This window comes from Phaethon aethereus, assembly GCF_964289735.1.
Source record: "Phaethon aethereus genome assembly, chromosome: 5".
Lineage (NCBI taxonomy): Eukaryota > Metazoa > Chordata > Aves > Phaethontiformes > Phaethontidae > Phaethon > Phaethon aethereus.
The window spans coordinates 58,130,680-58,147,639 of NC_138579.1; the positions used below are offsets into that span (position 1 = coordinate 58,130,680).

At 46.2% G+C, this 16,960-nt stretch overlaps 1 protein-coding gene across 3 annotated transcripts; it reads right to left on the reverse strand.

The window, feature by feature from the left end:
* Nucleotides 1-4,793: 4,793 nt before the first annotated feature.
* CALCB (calcitonin related polypeptide beta) lies at nucleotides 4,794-8,793 on the reverse strand (the record flags this gene model as incomplete). 3 transcript variants are annotated; one of them, XM_082000735.1, is made up of 3 exons in its annotated part: nucleotides 8,176-8,793; nucleotides 7,743-7,874; nucleotides 4,794-4,953 (listed from the first exon to the last, which is right to left on the reverse strand). In XM_082000735.1, exons 1-3 carry the CDS (start codon nucleotides 8,259-8,261, stop codon nucleotides 4,794-4,796), a joined length of 378 nt encoding a protein of 125 aa, XP_081856861.1. In that variant the 5' UTR covers nucleotides 8,262-8,793. The 3 variants fall into 3 exon arrangements, with proteins under 3 accessions (XP_081856861.1, XP_081856860.1, XP_081856859.1); XM_082000734.1 differs by having other exon boundaries at nucleotides 4,794-4,956; XM_082000733.1 differs by lacking the exon at nucleotides 4,794-4,953 and adding an exon at nucleotides 6,586-6,927.
* Between the last annotated feature and the right edge of the window lie 8,167 nt (nucleotides 8,794-16,960).

Here is a 16,960-nt window from a genome sequence, read left to right on the forward strand (position 1 = left end):
GGGAAAAAAAAAAAGGTACTACACTCCTTGGACATTTTCGGCAGAAGAGAACAACTTTAAAAGGCGTAAGGAGCATCCACAGTAGAGGACAATTCTGTGCAGAATAGGGGGAAGGATGTGGTACCTTTTAGAACAGCAAAGAGGCAGCACATGTACGCCCAGCGTGGACCCCTTCCAGCAGCCAGGGCAGCGGTCCCCCGATTTCAGAAGCAGCGAGCACGACCAACTGGGAAAGAAGTTGCCAGTGCTCAACGTGGCTGAAATCAGGCTTGAAATGCCGAGTTCATCTCTGACAGGTATTCTCCTGTTCTGAGATGGTTCAGTCCAGGAAAACGCACAGACCCAAGTTCTCCACCATGTTTTAAACTCTTCATCTTGTAGAGGCGTTCAATCTGCTAATTAGACATGCCAATGCTGGGTTAGATAACCAATACCAAAATTTACTACTGCCTGCTCTAAGCTGTTTTTGGCAGTGTTCAGTGTCAGAAGCAATAGCATTAGCTCTGCTCCTTTCTCACACTGCTGCTGATGGAAGCTTTCAGGAAGATGAATTAAATTCCACTAACAGAAGTAGAAAAAAGGGATCTAAATATCTGGAGAGAGCCGCAGTGAAAGTCCACTTGGGTTATTTTGAAACGATGCTCTAGCGATAGATGTAGCGATGTCCCGGTGCGTGATCCTGAACCAAAAACTCAGTCGGACCTAGGAGCAGGAGGCCACCAAGGCTGAACAGCATCTCCGCCTTGGCCACTGCAAAGCTCCGTGGGGACACGGGTGGTGGGCGTTAGCTCCTCTGTTACCCATCACCTGCTCCCCACCGCAGCCGGTTCGCATCTGCTCGATACCCCGTGGGGTGCCACAGCCCTGCACGGTGGCCCTGGGGGGCCCGCGGCACCCCCGGGGAGCCCGCGGCACCCTCCTGCACGTCCCCACCGCCGCAGCCCACTCGGCAAGCAGGAGCGTTCCCCTCGCGGCAGCAGCCCCAGGGGCCAGCCCTGCTCGCCCGCCCCACGCCCAGCAGGCAGCGGCGCTCACCAGCAAGCCAAGAGCAGGAGCAGGTGGGTAAGTGCCTCACCGGAGGGATCCCTGGGAGCCCCCGCTGTGCTCGTTCACTGGCCACAAGATGGTGCTTTTTAACTTCCCATCGGCTCAGAGCAGAGGACTGGGCAAAACTCATCACCTTTCCTGGGCCCACACCGTGCTGGTGTCCATATTTGTACCGGAAAACCAAACCGCTGGAAAATAGTCTGCGAAATTAAAGACCAAAACCTCTATAATGACATGAAGACAGTTTAGAATAAATTATCCTCAGGTATTTCTTTCTCAGAAATTTCTTCCCTCTTCGCCTTTACTTGCAAAGTGCACTCCCAAAGCCTTCATCTGCACACAGCTTAAAAAAGCAACCTATTTCTTAAATAAAATACACACTGACAAGGAGCTAAAAACCTGAGAACCAAACTGTAGGCATGCTGATACTGCCTCCTAAACAAGAATACAAACACTCGTGCATGACTGATCTGTATTGTCTTGGCTGGCTGAACACTAAGTAACTTGGGTTTGATGCCACTCACGCATGCTGCACCGACACTGTATTTTCTGCCAGCTTTCAGCATGCCTAGAATGGCAATGTAATTAAAATGGAAAGGTAAGTACATGAGAAACCATACTTTCCCTTACTAAATGCTAATTCCAAAACAGATTTTTCTCCTGGGTTAGATGTTTGGGGTTTGTTTAAGAGCTGACAGGTTTGGGTAATATTATCAAGAACAGCACTTTTAAAAAATAGAAGTAATTTCTTCCACTTGCTCACAAAGTCAGTTAAAGCAACTGACAAGCTTCTAGTGGCTCTGCAATTCCTTCTACCATGTTCACTGCTTTAAAATTTTAAAAAAATTAAATGTTAGTGTTTACAGCTCTAGTTTTGTCCTGTCTCAATAATAATCTGCTTCTCCTAAAGCTCTGAGCAACTGAGTTTTGTGGTGAAGGGTTTCTATCTCTTCACATCACGGAAAAGGGTGTAAGGGTCCTCACCTTTTTTCCTATTTGCTCTTGTTTTCATAGCGCTATGGCCCTCTGCCCTTTACAGCCATATTTATTTGGTGAGCGTATTGCGTTGCTGTGCAGATAGAGATCTTAATGAGAAAAGAGACAGAAGATACAACAGGAACAGATCTTGAGATATGAAAGTCACTATTTCTTCCTAAGGAAAAAAAAAAACAACCAACAAACAAAACAAAACAAAACACATGTATCGAAAGTTTCATCCAACCTTCCTCCAACGAGGACAGTGTAAAAACCAGCACCAAGGTTATTAGAATCCGGTTTACGTGTTAGGTTTGTGATTTGGCGTAGAATATTAGTCTGAGGAAATCCCTTTGGCTGACAGAAAAAAATGCGTAACTTTGTTAAACTGCAAAGAAGGACTAATAATTTTTAGACGAGAGGGACACCACGGCTGGCATACAATCCCATGAAGCTGCCTCAGGTGTCTCTCAGCAGAGAATGGCTGTAAATGGAAAAAATAAACCGCCTGAGCATTTAGACTTTAAAGCCAGAAGGGGCCCGTGAACATTACCCGGCTTCTTATTGAAAATGAATCATTAAATTACATGTATTCACCCCGATAGCTGTGCTTAGGCATTTTATCTTGGAGATTAACCTGTTGGGTGCTGTAGTAGGGAACAAAAGAGACAACCTGCCACCCGTGCCCAGAGGCTCTGCAGTGACAGGGAAAGGCCTTACTGAGGTAGCCAGGTGACCTTGGCATATGACCCCCACTTTGTGCAAGGGAAAATGGGAAAAAATACCTGTCGCCTGGCGAAGAACGCTTCTGGGCTCCAGAACTGGCACTTGGGTCTAACCCAGCCGGATCCGCGTACAGACACCGGGCAGCAGTCCACCCTGCGGATACAGCACCCCCAGTTGCGGCCGATCTCGGGTGCTTCAGAGGAAAATGGAAAAAAGCACCAGACTATCTCTGGGCAACAGATTTGCAAGCCAAGCCTGAGCATCCCTCCTTTGCCCATTTAGACACTGGAACTTCTTCCTCTGAACCGGTTGGTGTCTTCTGCAAGGTCTGCTCTGTACGCTGACTTACCAGGGCTGAAATGTCCCCCAAGGAGTAAAACCACAGCCACAAATGGGCGTGGTATAGAAGCGTCGTCACTGGATGGCCTTACTGGCTATGTCTACATCTGGTTGACCGTGCTTCTCTTTTTGCTATTACACCTGCAGCAGAGACAGACAGAGAGAGCGTGAGCGCCTTAACCTCTACTTTGCACGGCCAGGTGATCTTCATCTGAACTGATGAAGCAGATTTTGGAGTCCGGCTGTGGAGCACAAAACAAATCTAAACAAATATCTGACTCAGCTACTAAACTGAAAAAGCAGCAGCTCTGAGGAGGAAGTTGGCAGCATCGCTTAGAAGTCCATGGATTGCTTCCAGCTACCCTCTTCTCCACTCACTCTAATTATTTAATCCCTGATCCCTAAATAGACTCTGTCTCAAAATTGCTTAGAAGAAAGGTACATTTCCGTAGCTCCTTTTTCTCTGCCTTTCTAATTCACTTTGTCGACCTTAGACCAACATCTACAAAGCATGTTAGGCCACTTCAGCTGAACTACCCCTGTATAAAAACTTCTAGTCTTAACCCACCCCGATGAAGTTTGCCTCTACGGTTTTATTAAATCTAACTGTGGCTTCTTTTAATTTTTCTAGCAGAAGTCACAATAAGCAGTGTCTTTTTGAGCTACTGCTTTTTGAATATATATAACAAGGCAGATACTGTTCCTGTCCTGAACTTTTGACCCAAAGGTTAGTACTTATAGTTAATAAGGCTGTAGCAGACCAACAGGCTATCTGAGGTGCAGTGATGTTGGGTTAATGCTAAATGTTTCTGTAAACGTCTTCAAATGAAAAATCAGTTTCTCAATCCAAGTGTATCTAAAATACTTCTTTTAATTTTGCGTAAATTCACAAATGATACAATATTGAAGTGGTTTTTTGTTTGGGTTTTTTTTTTTTTTTAAACATACTGTACAATCAGGTTAGTTAAGTGTTTTACATCAAGGCACAGCACACCGTATAATACACATATGCCTTGCCAGGCAGCAGTTCAGCATAATCCCCGAGTTTTGGCAGTAGTGCCAGGATAAGTAGCATGGATCACATATAAGCTGGAAGATAAATAAATAATAGATGCTGTCACATTTTATTTGAAATAGAGTTGCATATAAAAAGAATATACAATAATTTAACTTTAATAACTAGATTCTCTTGTACTATACATAACAGAAGTGTTTTCACTCGTATTAAATAAAACGTTTTCAGTATTAGGATGCAAAGTTAATCTTCTTTTTGGCTGTCTTGATTTATGGAGAGGAGTTGCTTTTGTCAGAAATTAAAGTTGAACTTTCAGTTTCACGGCAATCTGAAAGAAACAAACCCAGAGTTACTGGTACGTTGATAACAAGACGTTACAGGTAAAATAAGCAAATAATTCCAACCAAGGAGCTGTGTTCAGTTAATGCACTTTGAAGTTAGTTATCTAAGCAGAACATCTACAAAAAGTCGTTTTCACAGTCTAAACATGCTACTGTTATAATTTGTAACATCTTTTTTAATACGGTTATTTGCCCTTTCTCGGGACTTTTCAGGGATTTCTCAGGGATTATCCCTGCAGGTCCGTTACTCATCCAGCAAAACTAAAATGCCAATAATGCCACAGTTCGCCTGCATCGCGGGCTCAGCTTATTGCCACGTATTTACCGTATCCACATTATCATTCAGCTTTTCATATCTGAACGCTTCTTCGTCGCCTGCCGAAGGCCTTGGATCCCACGTTGGTTGGTACGAAGTTGTTCTTGCCCACTCCTCCTGACCTGCTCAGGAAGTCCGCCAGACGATGGGTCACGCAGGTTGCCGTGTTGCATGCCCTCTTCTGTGCTGTTACGCTGCTTTTCAAAAGGAAGGTAAAAGAGTTAGTTCCCCGAGCAAACACCCCGCATGCGATGGACGCTCGGCAAGGGAGCCTATGCCTGGGAAAGACTCTTCTATAGGAGAAAAAGCAGGCTTGCTGCACAGCTGGCATTTGCAGCTTGTGTGTGCACAGCTTACAAGCTCTAGAAGACGCATCCTTATGTTTTTCTAGGTGTCAGGCTCGGTTTACAAAAGGTGGCTGAGCCCTTCCTTTCTTGGGCAATTGGACTGAAGTCTAAGCCAAGGCAGATTTTCAGCAACACCCGAGCCATTGCCTGCCTGCAACAAGTCGTCCTGAGCAACAAAAAAGTGCCGAGGAGGTCCAGGCCTGGAGCACATAACCAATCCCCGCTTCCTCCAGGAGCTTAGGTCTGCGTTCAGTTTGCAGCGCTGCCAAGAACAGCGGCGGACGCTGATCTTTAACCTCTCGCTTGGACACCTCTGCTCCGCAGCGCCCAGAAAACACATGAAAACCCAGCATCACCCGCAACTACAGCAGCTTCGTCAGTGACCTGGCAGGGCTGCACCCGCACAGCGGCCGGCCAGTTGCTTTCAGAGCTGAACCCCACGAACACACTGCTTCCACGTACTCGGCGGGAACGCGAGAACCCCTCTTTCCTGGGGTTAGACCCCTGCAAGCAGGGCGCTTCACCGGGCCAGCGGTTCACAGACTTCAGCGGAGTTAGATCTGTGCTCAGAGCCCAGCCTGCAGCTAATGATTTTGCTAGACGGGGGACTTGAAGGCATACGCATTCACATAGTCCTTGCTTGAAGCAATTTTCTACTAAAGCAATGACTTTTTCTTGCAGTAGGAGGAATTTTCCTCAGATAAGCATTGCAAGGGAGTTCATTAATGTTAACAACAAATACCGCTCATAACGTCAATGCCGATTTTTTGGAACAGGCCTCCGATTACAAGATAGATGCAGTGCTGCAACAGAAGAACTGTACAGAAATCCGGTTGTCTCTTAATTTACAATTCACCTACATTACATTGTCTTGAATTCATACAACTATTTTAAAGACACCCGAGTTTTGAATATACTCGTGTGAAGACCTATTGTAAAGTAAGAAGGAAAAAGGAAAAGAACATGAAATTCTTACCTGGAAGTGTTCAGCACTCAGTTTTAAACAGGATTACAATTCTAGTTTGTTTGAACAGATCTGTATGAGCCTTTCCTGATTCCTTTGCTTCTCAGGATCCTTACTAACAAGATTGTGTGCATGCCCGATTACACCAGTACATATGAATGTATACGTACAATTTCGGTTTCTAAGTTCTCTTTCACCTTTTCTAGTATTACTGGCATTGCCTCTCTTGAACGTTAAGACAGCTTGTAAAATTTTTCTAGCCATATCTAGAAATCTCGCATTATAAAACAAGTTATTAAACCAAGCAGATCTAATCCTTATAGAAAAATAGGTTTATTGAACAAGTGCATGGGCAGGCACAAAAGATGAGTCTACTTGTACATTTAGCAGCCAGAAATGAAGAGCCTTGTTGAGAATTTTTTTTTAATCAGTATCTAAGAAAATAATTTGAAATCTCAAGGCAGTTCTGTTCATTTTTATTCACTTTTTTCCCCTAGCTTGGTATGCATCTTATGTTCTCTGTCTTCCTAACATGAGGTTCATCTCAAACATTCTCTGTCAATAACAGAATCAAAAGAACATAGCAAAGTTAGCAATCAAAATTAGATCCACATGCATCAGGTTAAAAAAAAAGAGAGAAGGGGAGAAATAAGCATGTCTAGTTGTTTCCTAGGGGTTCCCCATAGTTTGCATAGCGTTCGTGTTCCAGGTCACTCAGCACATTTCGTTTCTTGCCAGGAGTTCCAGCCCCGACGTCAGTGCGAGGGTAAGTTTGCAATTTGTGCAATTCTTGAGACAGTTTGCCCAGCACACAAGTACTCAGACTGGCACAGCGTTTGGAAATAGGTCTATCCAGGCTGCAGGGAGGAAAAAACAAACATGCCCAAAGGAAGAGTAATCTCAAACATGCACATTCATGCATCTCTTCCCTAGATAGATATCTACAGCTAGGAAACTTAAAAAATAATTAAAAAAACAATAACCCCTCCACATAACATTCCATGCAAGGAAGGTTCGTACAAATGCAGTCCGAAGGAAAACACCGTTTTTCAATGAATTCAACTTTGTTGAAAAAGCAAGTTCATTAGCCTTTTGGATGCTCATAGTCAGGGGTCAGGAAGCTTTACTTCCCACGTATTCAGCATGCTGTTCAGTCTCTCACACATCGCCCATGCTTTGCAATACAAATCCTGTTAGGATAATGCAAAAGCTCTGGCATGCCTTTGGTCTACAGGGGAGAGTGGCACTGCGTGCATTAGGAGGAACTGGTCCCCTCTGCCGGGGCCCTTCCATGCCTTACAACAGCATGCACTTTCACGACAGAGAATCCGAGAGTGACTGAATGGCCCCTATCACTCCCACTGGGAAGACATACCTTTTGCTGCCATATTTTAACACAACCCCCTCATTCAAGCTCAAATCGCCCTCCACTTTCAGTTGTAAAAGACAGACAGAAGCAGGTTAACTAGGTGGAAGCCATTCTCCCGATACCAACAGTGGGATGTCTCTGCAGCATCATCCTTTACCAGTTAGGTGACCACAGTTAGCCATAACCCCAAGAAAAGAAAAAAATCTTGGCCTGCAGAGGGTCTGCTCAGATGGCTTTTGCTGAGTATCAAACACATAATATTCCCCTATTGCCCTTCTCCTGCCCCAGGACTGCAGTCCTTACCTGTTCCCCTCAGAGGCTTGCTCCAGCTCCTCCGCGGTCATCTGTATGAACTCTTTCACCAGCGCATTTAATAACCTCCGAGCTTCGTAATCACTGAGCGTCACTCGATCTGTTACGGACTCCAGGCCAGGTCTAAGCAGAGGCAAGCAAAACGGGATGAATAAAACCCGGCCTGCTGCAGAGAAGGGTTTGCCATGCAGTACTGCACGTCATCAGCAGCATCTTTCACTGGTGTGAATATGTAAACCATCCCCGTGCACAGCATTAGGCGTTTTATACGTGCAATTAAAAAGCCGCGGTCTCAAAGACGGCATCAAAAGAAGCCAGCTTTCTCCTTCACTGTAGCCCGTTTCCCTCCTACAGATCTCTAAAGGGTATTAAGTATTTTTGTACCATTGAGACACAGCACTCAGCAACAGGACCAGCTTCTTACCTGACTGGGGCTGCCTGGAAGCTGTCCATCTGGCACACAACCAAGGCATAAACAGCAAGGAAAGACGAAATCTTCAGCACAACCATGATTTCCTCTCTACAACAAAGAGGTACATCAAGCAATGGCTGTTTTCCAACCCTCTCGATCCTGTACGATCTGCTAAAGAGGTCATCCTTTCCTAGCCACAAGTAACACAAATACTATCAGTTTGTTGTTCGGTGGGTTTTGGTTTGGGTTTTTTTCTTTCTTTTTTAAATATCACCTTTCCATCTCTTTGGATTATTGCTATTGTGCTTTGTTTTTCTCAGCATTTTAAAATAACTTAGCACTATTACAGGGGATAAAAATGCAGCTTTTCAGAGCTGCGGTTCTGTATAGCTATCTGCATTCAGCTGAATGCAGGCTTTCCCTCAAAGTGGTGGAAAACGCATTCCTCTGACTAACTGCTGCACACGATGCCGTACTCAGCGTGTCCAACATCAGCGGGAACAGTTATGGGGTAAGAGTCACAAGAATACAAACAAACAAAAAAAAGAAGAGGTGTTTAATATTTTTTTAAGAATGTAGTGCCACTGTTAGCACTTTACCTGAAACTGCTTGCTTCTTGGCAGTTAGCACACTAATACCCCAGTTCAGATTACGCTATAAGAATTAAGTGGTTTAATTTCAATAAATATTTCTACTCTGAAACCAGAAAAGGAATAAGTTAAAAATTAGTCATAAGAACAAAACCTGCAAAAAAAATATGTTATATATCTATATATATACACCAAGCTGAAGATACTTGCTTTGAGATACATCTCTTTTCCTCATAGCATCAGTATCTCAGACTCGAACGAGCACATCGCGGACGACCGCATCAGCTTCATTTTTGCTAGCTCCCCGCTCGCGGAACGGCGGGGCTCCTGCCAGCGGACGCCCCGCTTCCCCAGGGGTCCCGGGAGCGCCCCGGACGGTGCCCGGCACCGGGAGGGCTTTGCACGGAGACCTGCCCCGCCCGCCGGGACACACCACGTCGTGTCGACCGCGGAAAGGGAGACACGGACCGAGGACTAACTTTCTCCCACCTCGCTTGGCTCGCTTCCTTGCACACGCGTGTGCCCACGCGTAAGCAAGCGCGCACACACACACACACACACGCACGCACACACGACTGAAGGCGCTGGAGCTTCGCGCAAAACTCGGCACCCCGGGAGTGGAACGGGACTCTCACGACCCAACCCACGCAGGGAGCCGCGGCTCGGGCGGGCCCCGGGAGCCGGCGCGGCGCTTACCGGCGGAGCGGGGCGGTGCGGAGGAGGATGCCGGTGGCGCCGCCGAGCCGCGGTACCCCGCGCCGCCCGCCGGCTCCCCTTTATACCTGCCGCCGCGGCAGCCTGCGTGGGCGCCCGCGCGGGCCCGCCAGCCAATCAGCGCCTCGGCCGCCCGGCGAGGCCCGGCCCGCCATTGGGCGCCAAAGCGCGGCTCGGCGGTGACGTCATGCCCCGCTCCTTGAGCGTCCCATTCACAAAAAAATCCGGCGGGGGGCGAGGCGCCGCGGGGGGGGGACGACACCACTCACGCCGCGCGGCCGCGGCCCGGCCCCGCTCCCCCGCGGGATCGCTCACGCGTGGCGACCTCTGCAGCAGAGGGACCGCATTGCAGAGCGGGACCGCTCCCTGCCCGGGATTTCCTCCCCCCGCGTCCCGGGGCCGCCCGCCCGGCTCCCCGGCTGCTGCCTGCGGGCGGGCGGGCGGGCGGGCGGGGGTCCCGCGGGGGCCAGAGGCGGCCGGGGCGTGGGGCGGGGCAGTGCCGAGCCTTGCGCGAAGGCTGCACCCCGGGCGTCCGCACCGCGACCCCGCGGTCCTCGAGGAAGCCATCACCATCATCACCGTCACCATCACCATAATAACACCCCTCCCCACGGGCAGGTGCAGCGACTTTCCGCGCACGGAAGAGACACGGGGGAAGGAGGGGGGGGTCGCCTCCCCCCGGCATAACGCGGAGCGCCGACGGCCGGGATTACCGGGCAGCTGCCCGCGGCCCCATGCATCACCTGCGGAGGGCCCTTTGTCACGGCGCGCCGGCCCTGCACCTGCCCGCACGGGATGTTTGCTCGGGCGGCGTGTTTGCCCGGGCGCTGCAAGTCCCCGCCGGGCGTGGGGAGGGGGGTGGGAGAAAACTGCGGAGCAGGGGCGAGTGGGGCCGGGCGGAAAGCTCCCCCCGCCGAGAGCCGGGGCCGGCGGCCCCGCCGCAAGCCGCCGCGGGGTGTTTGGCAGAGCCGGCGGCGCGGGTGCCCCCCGCGGGCAGCAGCCGTGCGTTCCGCCGGGAGGCGAGTAAAGTTGGGGGGCACCGCGGGCGGGTGCTAAAGCTTTGTTGACGCGCATTGAGCTTTGACGCTTTTAAGCGGAACATGAACGTGCTGAAAAGCCCAGGCGGGCCGCGGAGCTCCGCGCAACTTCCCCGCACGCCTTTTGCGGAACGACGACTGCAAAATCTTTGAGGTCTGGGTCCTGCTTTTTTTTTTGTTTCCAGATGACAAGCAGCGTCTGGGTTAATTCTTGGGTTCCCCTCCCGCCCCCAAACACGTCTTGGTAGCTTTTCGGGAGTGGCAGGGGCCGGTCGTGCGCCCCCGGCCCCGGGCGGGAAGCGAGCGCTGAGCCACACGCCGCTGCTGCCGAGGTAGGGGCTTGCTCAGCCGGCCCGCCGGCCCGGCCCGCAGGCTCCGAGCACGGTGCCCGCAGGGAGCGGGGTAAGCGGTGCCCGCGGCGGCGCGGCCGCCCCCGGCCCCGGGGCTTCCCCTCCTGCCTGCTCCCTCGGCTCGCCTCTGCCCCGCCGGAGGCTTCCTCCTGGCCCCCGCACAGGCAAATTCAACATTTCGTTTTTAAATAGCAACTCCATCGCAGGTATGCTCATCGCGGGAATCGTCCCGGCAGAAGGGGGCTAAGTATTTGGTTTTAAATCGCTTCCTTCTCCACGACTCCTATTCTGATTGGTGAGCTAGTTTTTCTGAGGTTGCATTTACAGACAGCAGGTAGCACCTAAAGAAACGGCGCAGCATCTCTTTTGCTGTTTTAACATCACCTGTACAGCTACACCAACAGAAATAAAGTGTAGGAACTTGAATGACCGGGCTTCCAGCTGGACATTTCTGTCCTTCTCTCCCCCTACCTCCACTGTTCCTTTCCTCATCCTATGTTAACAGTTAATCGCTCACATTTTCTTTGGGAATTTATTTACTCCTTGTCCACATAGAATATTCCTGGTTTAACCTTAAAAATCCAGTCGGCTCTGCTGGAATAGCATATTTCGGTTCTTCAGGGAGGAAAAAGTTGTATTTCATCATGTGGTTGATTCCAGCCAGTTCGAGTCCTTCGCTTGCCAGCGCAACGCGGGCTGGAGCCTGTAGGATGCGGTGATGACTGGATTTCAGATGCCAACATCGCTACTTTAAGCTTTCACAGGAAGAAACGTAAATTTAAAGCAAAAGGTATGAATGCCAATAGATCTACTTTTGTGCACATACAGATGAAATAGTACTTGGATGTTGGCAAGCGCTTTGGCTGCTCCTTGCCAGAGCTAATGGAGGGACTCCCAGCTGGAACGCGTGTCCCGTTTTTTCCCCTCAGCTATACGTCAGCTGGTCTCACCAGATATATTTTCTTTTTGCAAACCTCTCTTCTCTCATCTGTAAGACAAAGAAGAAAGACAGTTTACCTAGTGCAAAGAACTCCAAAGAAGAGTTTGTCTATTTTTGATGTTGTAAAAAAGATACAGGATTTTCACAGGATAATGGTCTCCCATTGATAGATAAATTCAAAACTAGAGGTTAAGTATTCATGGAAAAACTAGCGCAGAGGTACTTATGAACACTGCACTAGTAGTGCAAGACAGCATGACATTTACTGAAACGATCTATTCCAAGGAACCTGTTCTGTTTTTTTCAGTGCCTGACAATATATCAGGTAAAATAATCAATGGGTATAGGTTCAAAGCAGATGAACAGAAGAGCTACAGAATGACTGTGGTTTTGGTTTTTTTTAAAGAAACCAGATGATCTGATGCAACTTGCAGCTCCAAATAAAAGGAATTTCCTTTTAAAATATATTTATTTAAATTTGTAGGGAATAAGAAAAAACCTGCCCTATTTTAAACTGACTTTTTTTCTCTACACTAGATGCAACTTCTTACAATATTCTACTATTTGATATTATTTAACCAATACATTTTCAAGTGCAACCATTTTTTCTACCATAAATATTGCCATTATGTCAACAAGCCATAAGCACTGCAGTGAAGTTCTTAAATTTTACCACCTGACATGCTATTAAAACAAAAATGCCACATTTATATATTATGTTGAGATTTTTGTTCAGTAATAAAATGTAATTCTTCAAGATAGACAAGACCATGAGCTGCACAGACAAAATTTCCATTCCCAAGAATGGTTCACGTCTGACAAGAGAAGACCCTAGAAAAAGGAAAGGGTAAGCGGGGATGATGCCACCACCCACAGACACGGTAAGTTCTTGACGAGGGAGGTGAGCGTGGTTCAGGTCTCTGCCCTCTCTAAGCTTGTTCTTCATAGCAGCTAATTAAGCCTGTTGCAGATAAGGACATTTCATGGTAAAAATCTCCCGAGAGGTAATCCTTACACTCTACTTGCTGCTGGTAAGATCTAGATCTGCAAGTGTACTCTGTTTGGGACAGCTTGCCATACCTCAAAAAGACTCGGGCAAGTTGGAGAAAGTCCAGTCAAACACCACTAAGTGTTATCAGAGATCCCACAATCATGATCTAGGAGAACAAACTTGAAGACTGGGGAAACAGTTAACAGCAGGAAAGACTACAGAGAAATGTGATAACGAAAATATAAATACTTGTCATGAAGCAGTGATAATTTACACTCTGGTACTGCGTTCAAAACAAAAAAATGTATGGGCTTAAAAGGCATATCGTTGATATGCTCTGTGGAAGGAGCATAATCAACTAAATATGCTCTTTTCATATCTTTCACCTCCAATTTCCATAATTTTAATAGCTAGAGACTGACTTAAACTCTGAAAAGTAACACCTTACCTATCATCCAAGCTTTTGTTAGCATTTGCTTTTGCAAAATTTACACCCCTAACTGGTCTAGCCTTTGCTTAATTCTGCTTCCACAGACTCCAAAAGGCCATATTCAGATCTGGAATAAGCTCACATCAAACTTACCCACACAAACCATATTTTGCCTATCCATCTTGTAGTTTGGTTTGAATTTGGCCCAAAAATGAGAGTCTCTTTTTTTTATAAAAATGCAGTACTTCCCTGAGAACGACAACGCTGATATATAGATCCCAACACTGAAGCATTCTGGGTTTAATGGACATTAAATCTGGATTTAGGCTGCTTCAGTGACTACTTTTGAGAACGGGGAACTGCTGTTGAACTAATTACTGAGAAATCTATGAATCAGTCTGCAAGAAAATTTTCTCCCAAAATGCCTTAGAGAGTTTCTAGACTGACCCGTGGGAGACATTTTAAACAGAAGATCAGTGTTGCATTGTTTTAATCTCACTGAAACTTTCCTACTGAGCCTTTCTGCTCGCTAGGTTTTGCAGCAGTTTCCCTGTAGATATTATATCAAAACCCAGTGCGGAATAATCTTGTAAAAGAAACCGGGCTACGCTGTCCTGCACTGCGGTTTGCTTGGCAGGGCAGAAGGGGCAGAGCGTGGGGAAGCGGGCTGTGGCTCGGGCACCTTCTGCCCTGCGTTACCGCCGCTCAGCCTGGGCGCAGGTTCACAGAGGCTCCAGCACTACCTCCCGCCACCCGGAAACACGCTCCCACCCCCCGACAATCGGCAAAACTCGGCCCCGCGCCAGCCAGACCTACTTCCACCTCAAAGTCCTTATCTGGAAAACAACCTCAGAACAGAAAACTAACTTTGTTAAGCAGCAGTGTAGCTATAAAACTTCAATTTGATTGCTTGCGCTATCTTATGTACCATCAGAGAATGACAGGAAAAATCTCATGAGAAACTGTATCCTAAGTCCTCAAGTTAATCCTATGCTTGTTCTTTACAGGATATAAGAAGGTTGGAAGATGTCATGTCATCATTTCATTCTTTGTCTTGATAGTAGTGAGGTCTGACTAAGCCACAGTGTGACTTAGTATTTTTATCAGCCCCTTCCAGGACCGTTGTTAGGCACTGCCGCCGTACATCCCTGCCGCTTCCAGCACTGCCCTCTCTGTGAGGAGGAGCGGGTGCAGTTGTTTCTCAGCTGGCTGTTCAATTGTTTGACTCTTGAGAAAAGGAACTTGTGCAAGGGCAACGATCTAGCCTGTACTTTCAGCTAAACTGGGGACCAAAAAAGATCCCTCTCCTTTCAGTGCTGGTAAATGGTATATGAAGGCAAAGGCTATTACAACATAGTATTTGCTAATCTACTTACAGCAGAGTTTCTGGGAACCAATAGTCATGTAAGACTATTAATTAAAAAGATACATTTCTAAATTTATGCATAAAATTGACCTAAGTATACTCGAAAAGAGCCAGCAAACAAAATATGCCAAAACTATTTTTGAAGTTACAGTCTTTAAGCCAGTGTCAATGCTTTCTGAGTCCGCGTGACAAACATAAAACGTTTAGGCACAGTAGGACCGTGATTAAGGAAATGTTTTGGGTTTTTTCAGCAACAGATCACCAAATTCACAAGGGAAAACACTAGATGTGTTTTTCGGTTTTAGCAAATCTGTAAGGCACCGACAACATTATAGGCTTAGCTAAGCAGATAACTGTCACTTAGAAACTGATCATTCGCTACAATGATATAGGTGTGTTAAAAAGAGTCATGCGATTGTAACAGATAACATCTGCACATGACTAAACTGTCAGTGGGTTTATGAAATTAATTTCTTCCGTGAGAGGCATGCCTATTTTACATACCTCTATACATATCTCTTTCTTTTCCCTGCCCTGCCCTCAAAGAAAAGGAGAAAAATCTTTACAATTCGGGCTATAAAGAAGTTGTTTTCCTGCATGACATTTTATAAATAATGTCATGACCTCACTGGACAAGAGACATTATTACAGGAATGGAAAGCACTTTAGTCTGATAAAGGTTTACCTTGTTTTCTACAAGTGCAGCCATGATGTCAATGCTAAAGAGTAAGAAAGCCCGTTTCAAACTAGCTGAATACAAGTTTGTGAGAGATTTAATGGAACTCGGAAACTACTTAATTTTTCTCCCAAGAGTCTCATAGAGTTATCATCAGGATCTTAATATTGTTATTAAAAGAACAGCCACATCTGTCAGTATATTTCTTCAAAAGTCCAAGCTATGTATGTGTATGTGTAGCCAGTCCCCATCAAAGAATTTCTTTCTGCTTTTCCCGAGAAAACAGGAACGCAATCATTTCCTGTTACTTGATCGTCTCTGACTTCTCCTTACAGAATTTACAATGCAAAGTAATTGTAAATCTTGATGACTAGAACGCTTTAGAATTTAATAAAGATACATGCTTTAATGGGTTTCTTTACTCAGCCATCATTTTTTATAATTGAAATCAAAAAACCTTTACTCATCCTATGAGTTTGCTCATTTGATCATCCGTGATTAAGATGAGTAAAGCCTTCCCAAAGAAGGGAATTTCAATTCAGCACAAACTGCCCCCACACTTCTGAAGGAATGAAAGAAAAAAAAAAGATCAGTCAGAAACTGGCAAGCAATCTTGCCCTTGGATACCCACTGGAGTCTTGCATCCCTAAACCCACATTCTTAAGTAATTTCAGCTGTCCACAGGGTTTATTTATCACTTACTTTTGACCACTTTCAGTCATATGTATTCAATCATGCATTCTTTAGAGCTTCTCAGATCTTCTTTAATCTTGGCTGATTCATCACCTTTTCGCATTTGGCTTGACCAAAACTGATTTTACTGTTCTGCGATCATGCTCTTCAGTTTCTCTTCCTGTTTCAGTGGGTAACACCATCGTCTCTTCTCCACCACCAAGGCTTAAACACTACGATAAGGTCAGTTTTGACTGTTCTCTCCACCGCTTGAAGATAATTAGCAAATCTTTTTTCTGCTTTTTTCCCCATACAAGTCCATTCCTTCCTTTTTAGCCAAACATTTGGACTTTTCTTCTGTACCTTTTTTTTAGTCTTCTGGGTCTTTCCTACGCTATTTTTTCCCCTGTTTTTCATCTTCAAAATGCTTGCTGCCAAAACTGTCAATCACCTTTCATTTCCTTTCTTATACAGATGCAGTGGAAATCATGATCATCTAAAACTTTGGGTACACGTGAAGTATTACACACTTAAATAACAGAACATTGAAGATAAGAAGTAAAAATAAATCAATCAAAGCAATAGTACCTCTTCCTGTGTTTCTTCAGACTCTTTGAGAACTATTCAAGTATCGTCAAAGGGAGGATGATGAGAGAAAACTGCCAATCTCTTTTTTCCAAAGACAGAAGCTTATGTACTTAAATGTTTACATCCTTCTAGCTGAAACTGCAATAACAACCATATGCATATACACCATACCATACAGCACATAATTGCATCATGTACCTGGCACATTACCATTTCTACTCCCACTATAACCAACAGCGTTTCATCGTGGAAGTTAATTCTGTGTAATGGTCTGTAGGCCGTGAATTAGTCTTTCTCACACTGTTTTGAAGTGTTTTCTGACCAGCCAGTCTATGTACATCTATTCACCTGAATATACTGAGCTAAAGAGCTTGGAGACCCCCTCTTTGTTTAAACGTGTGTAAGCAGGCAGGTTTAAATCTATCTGTTTGAGTTTGCATGCA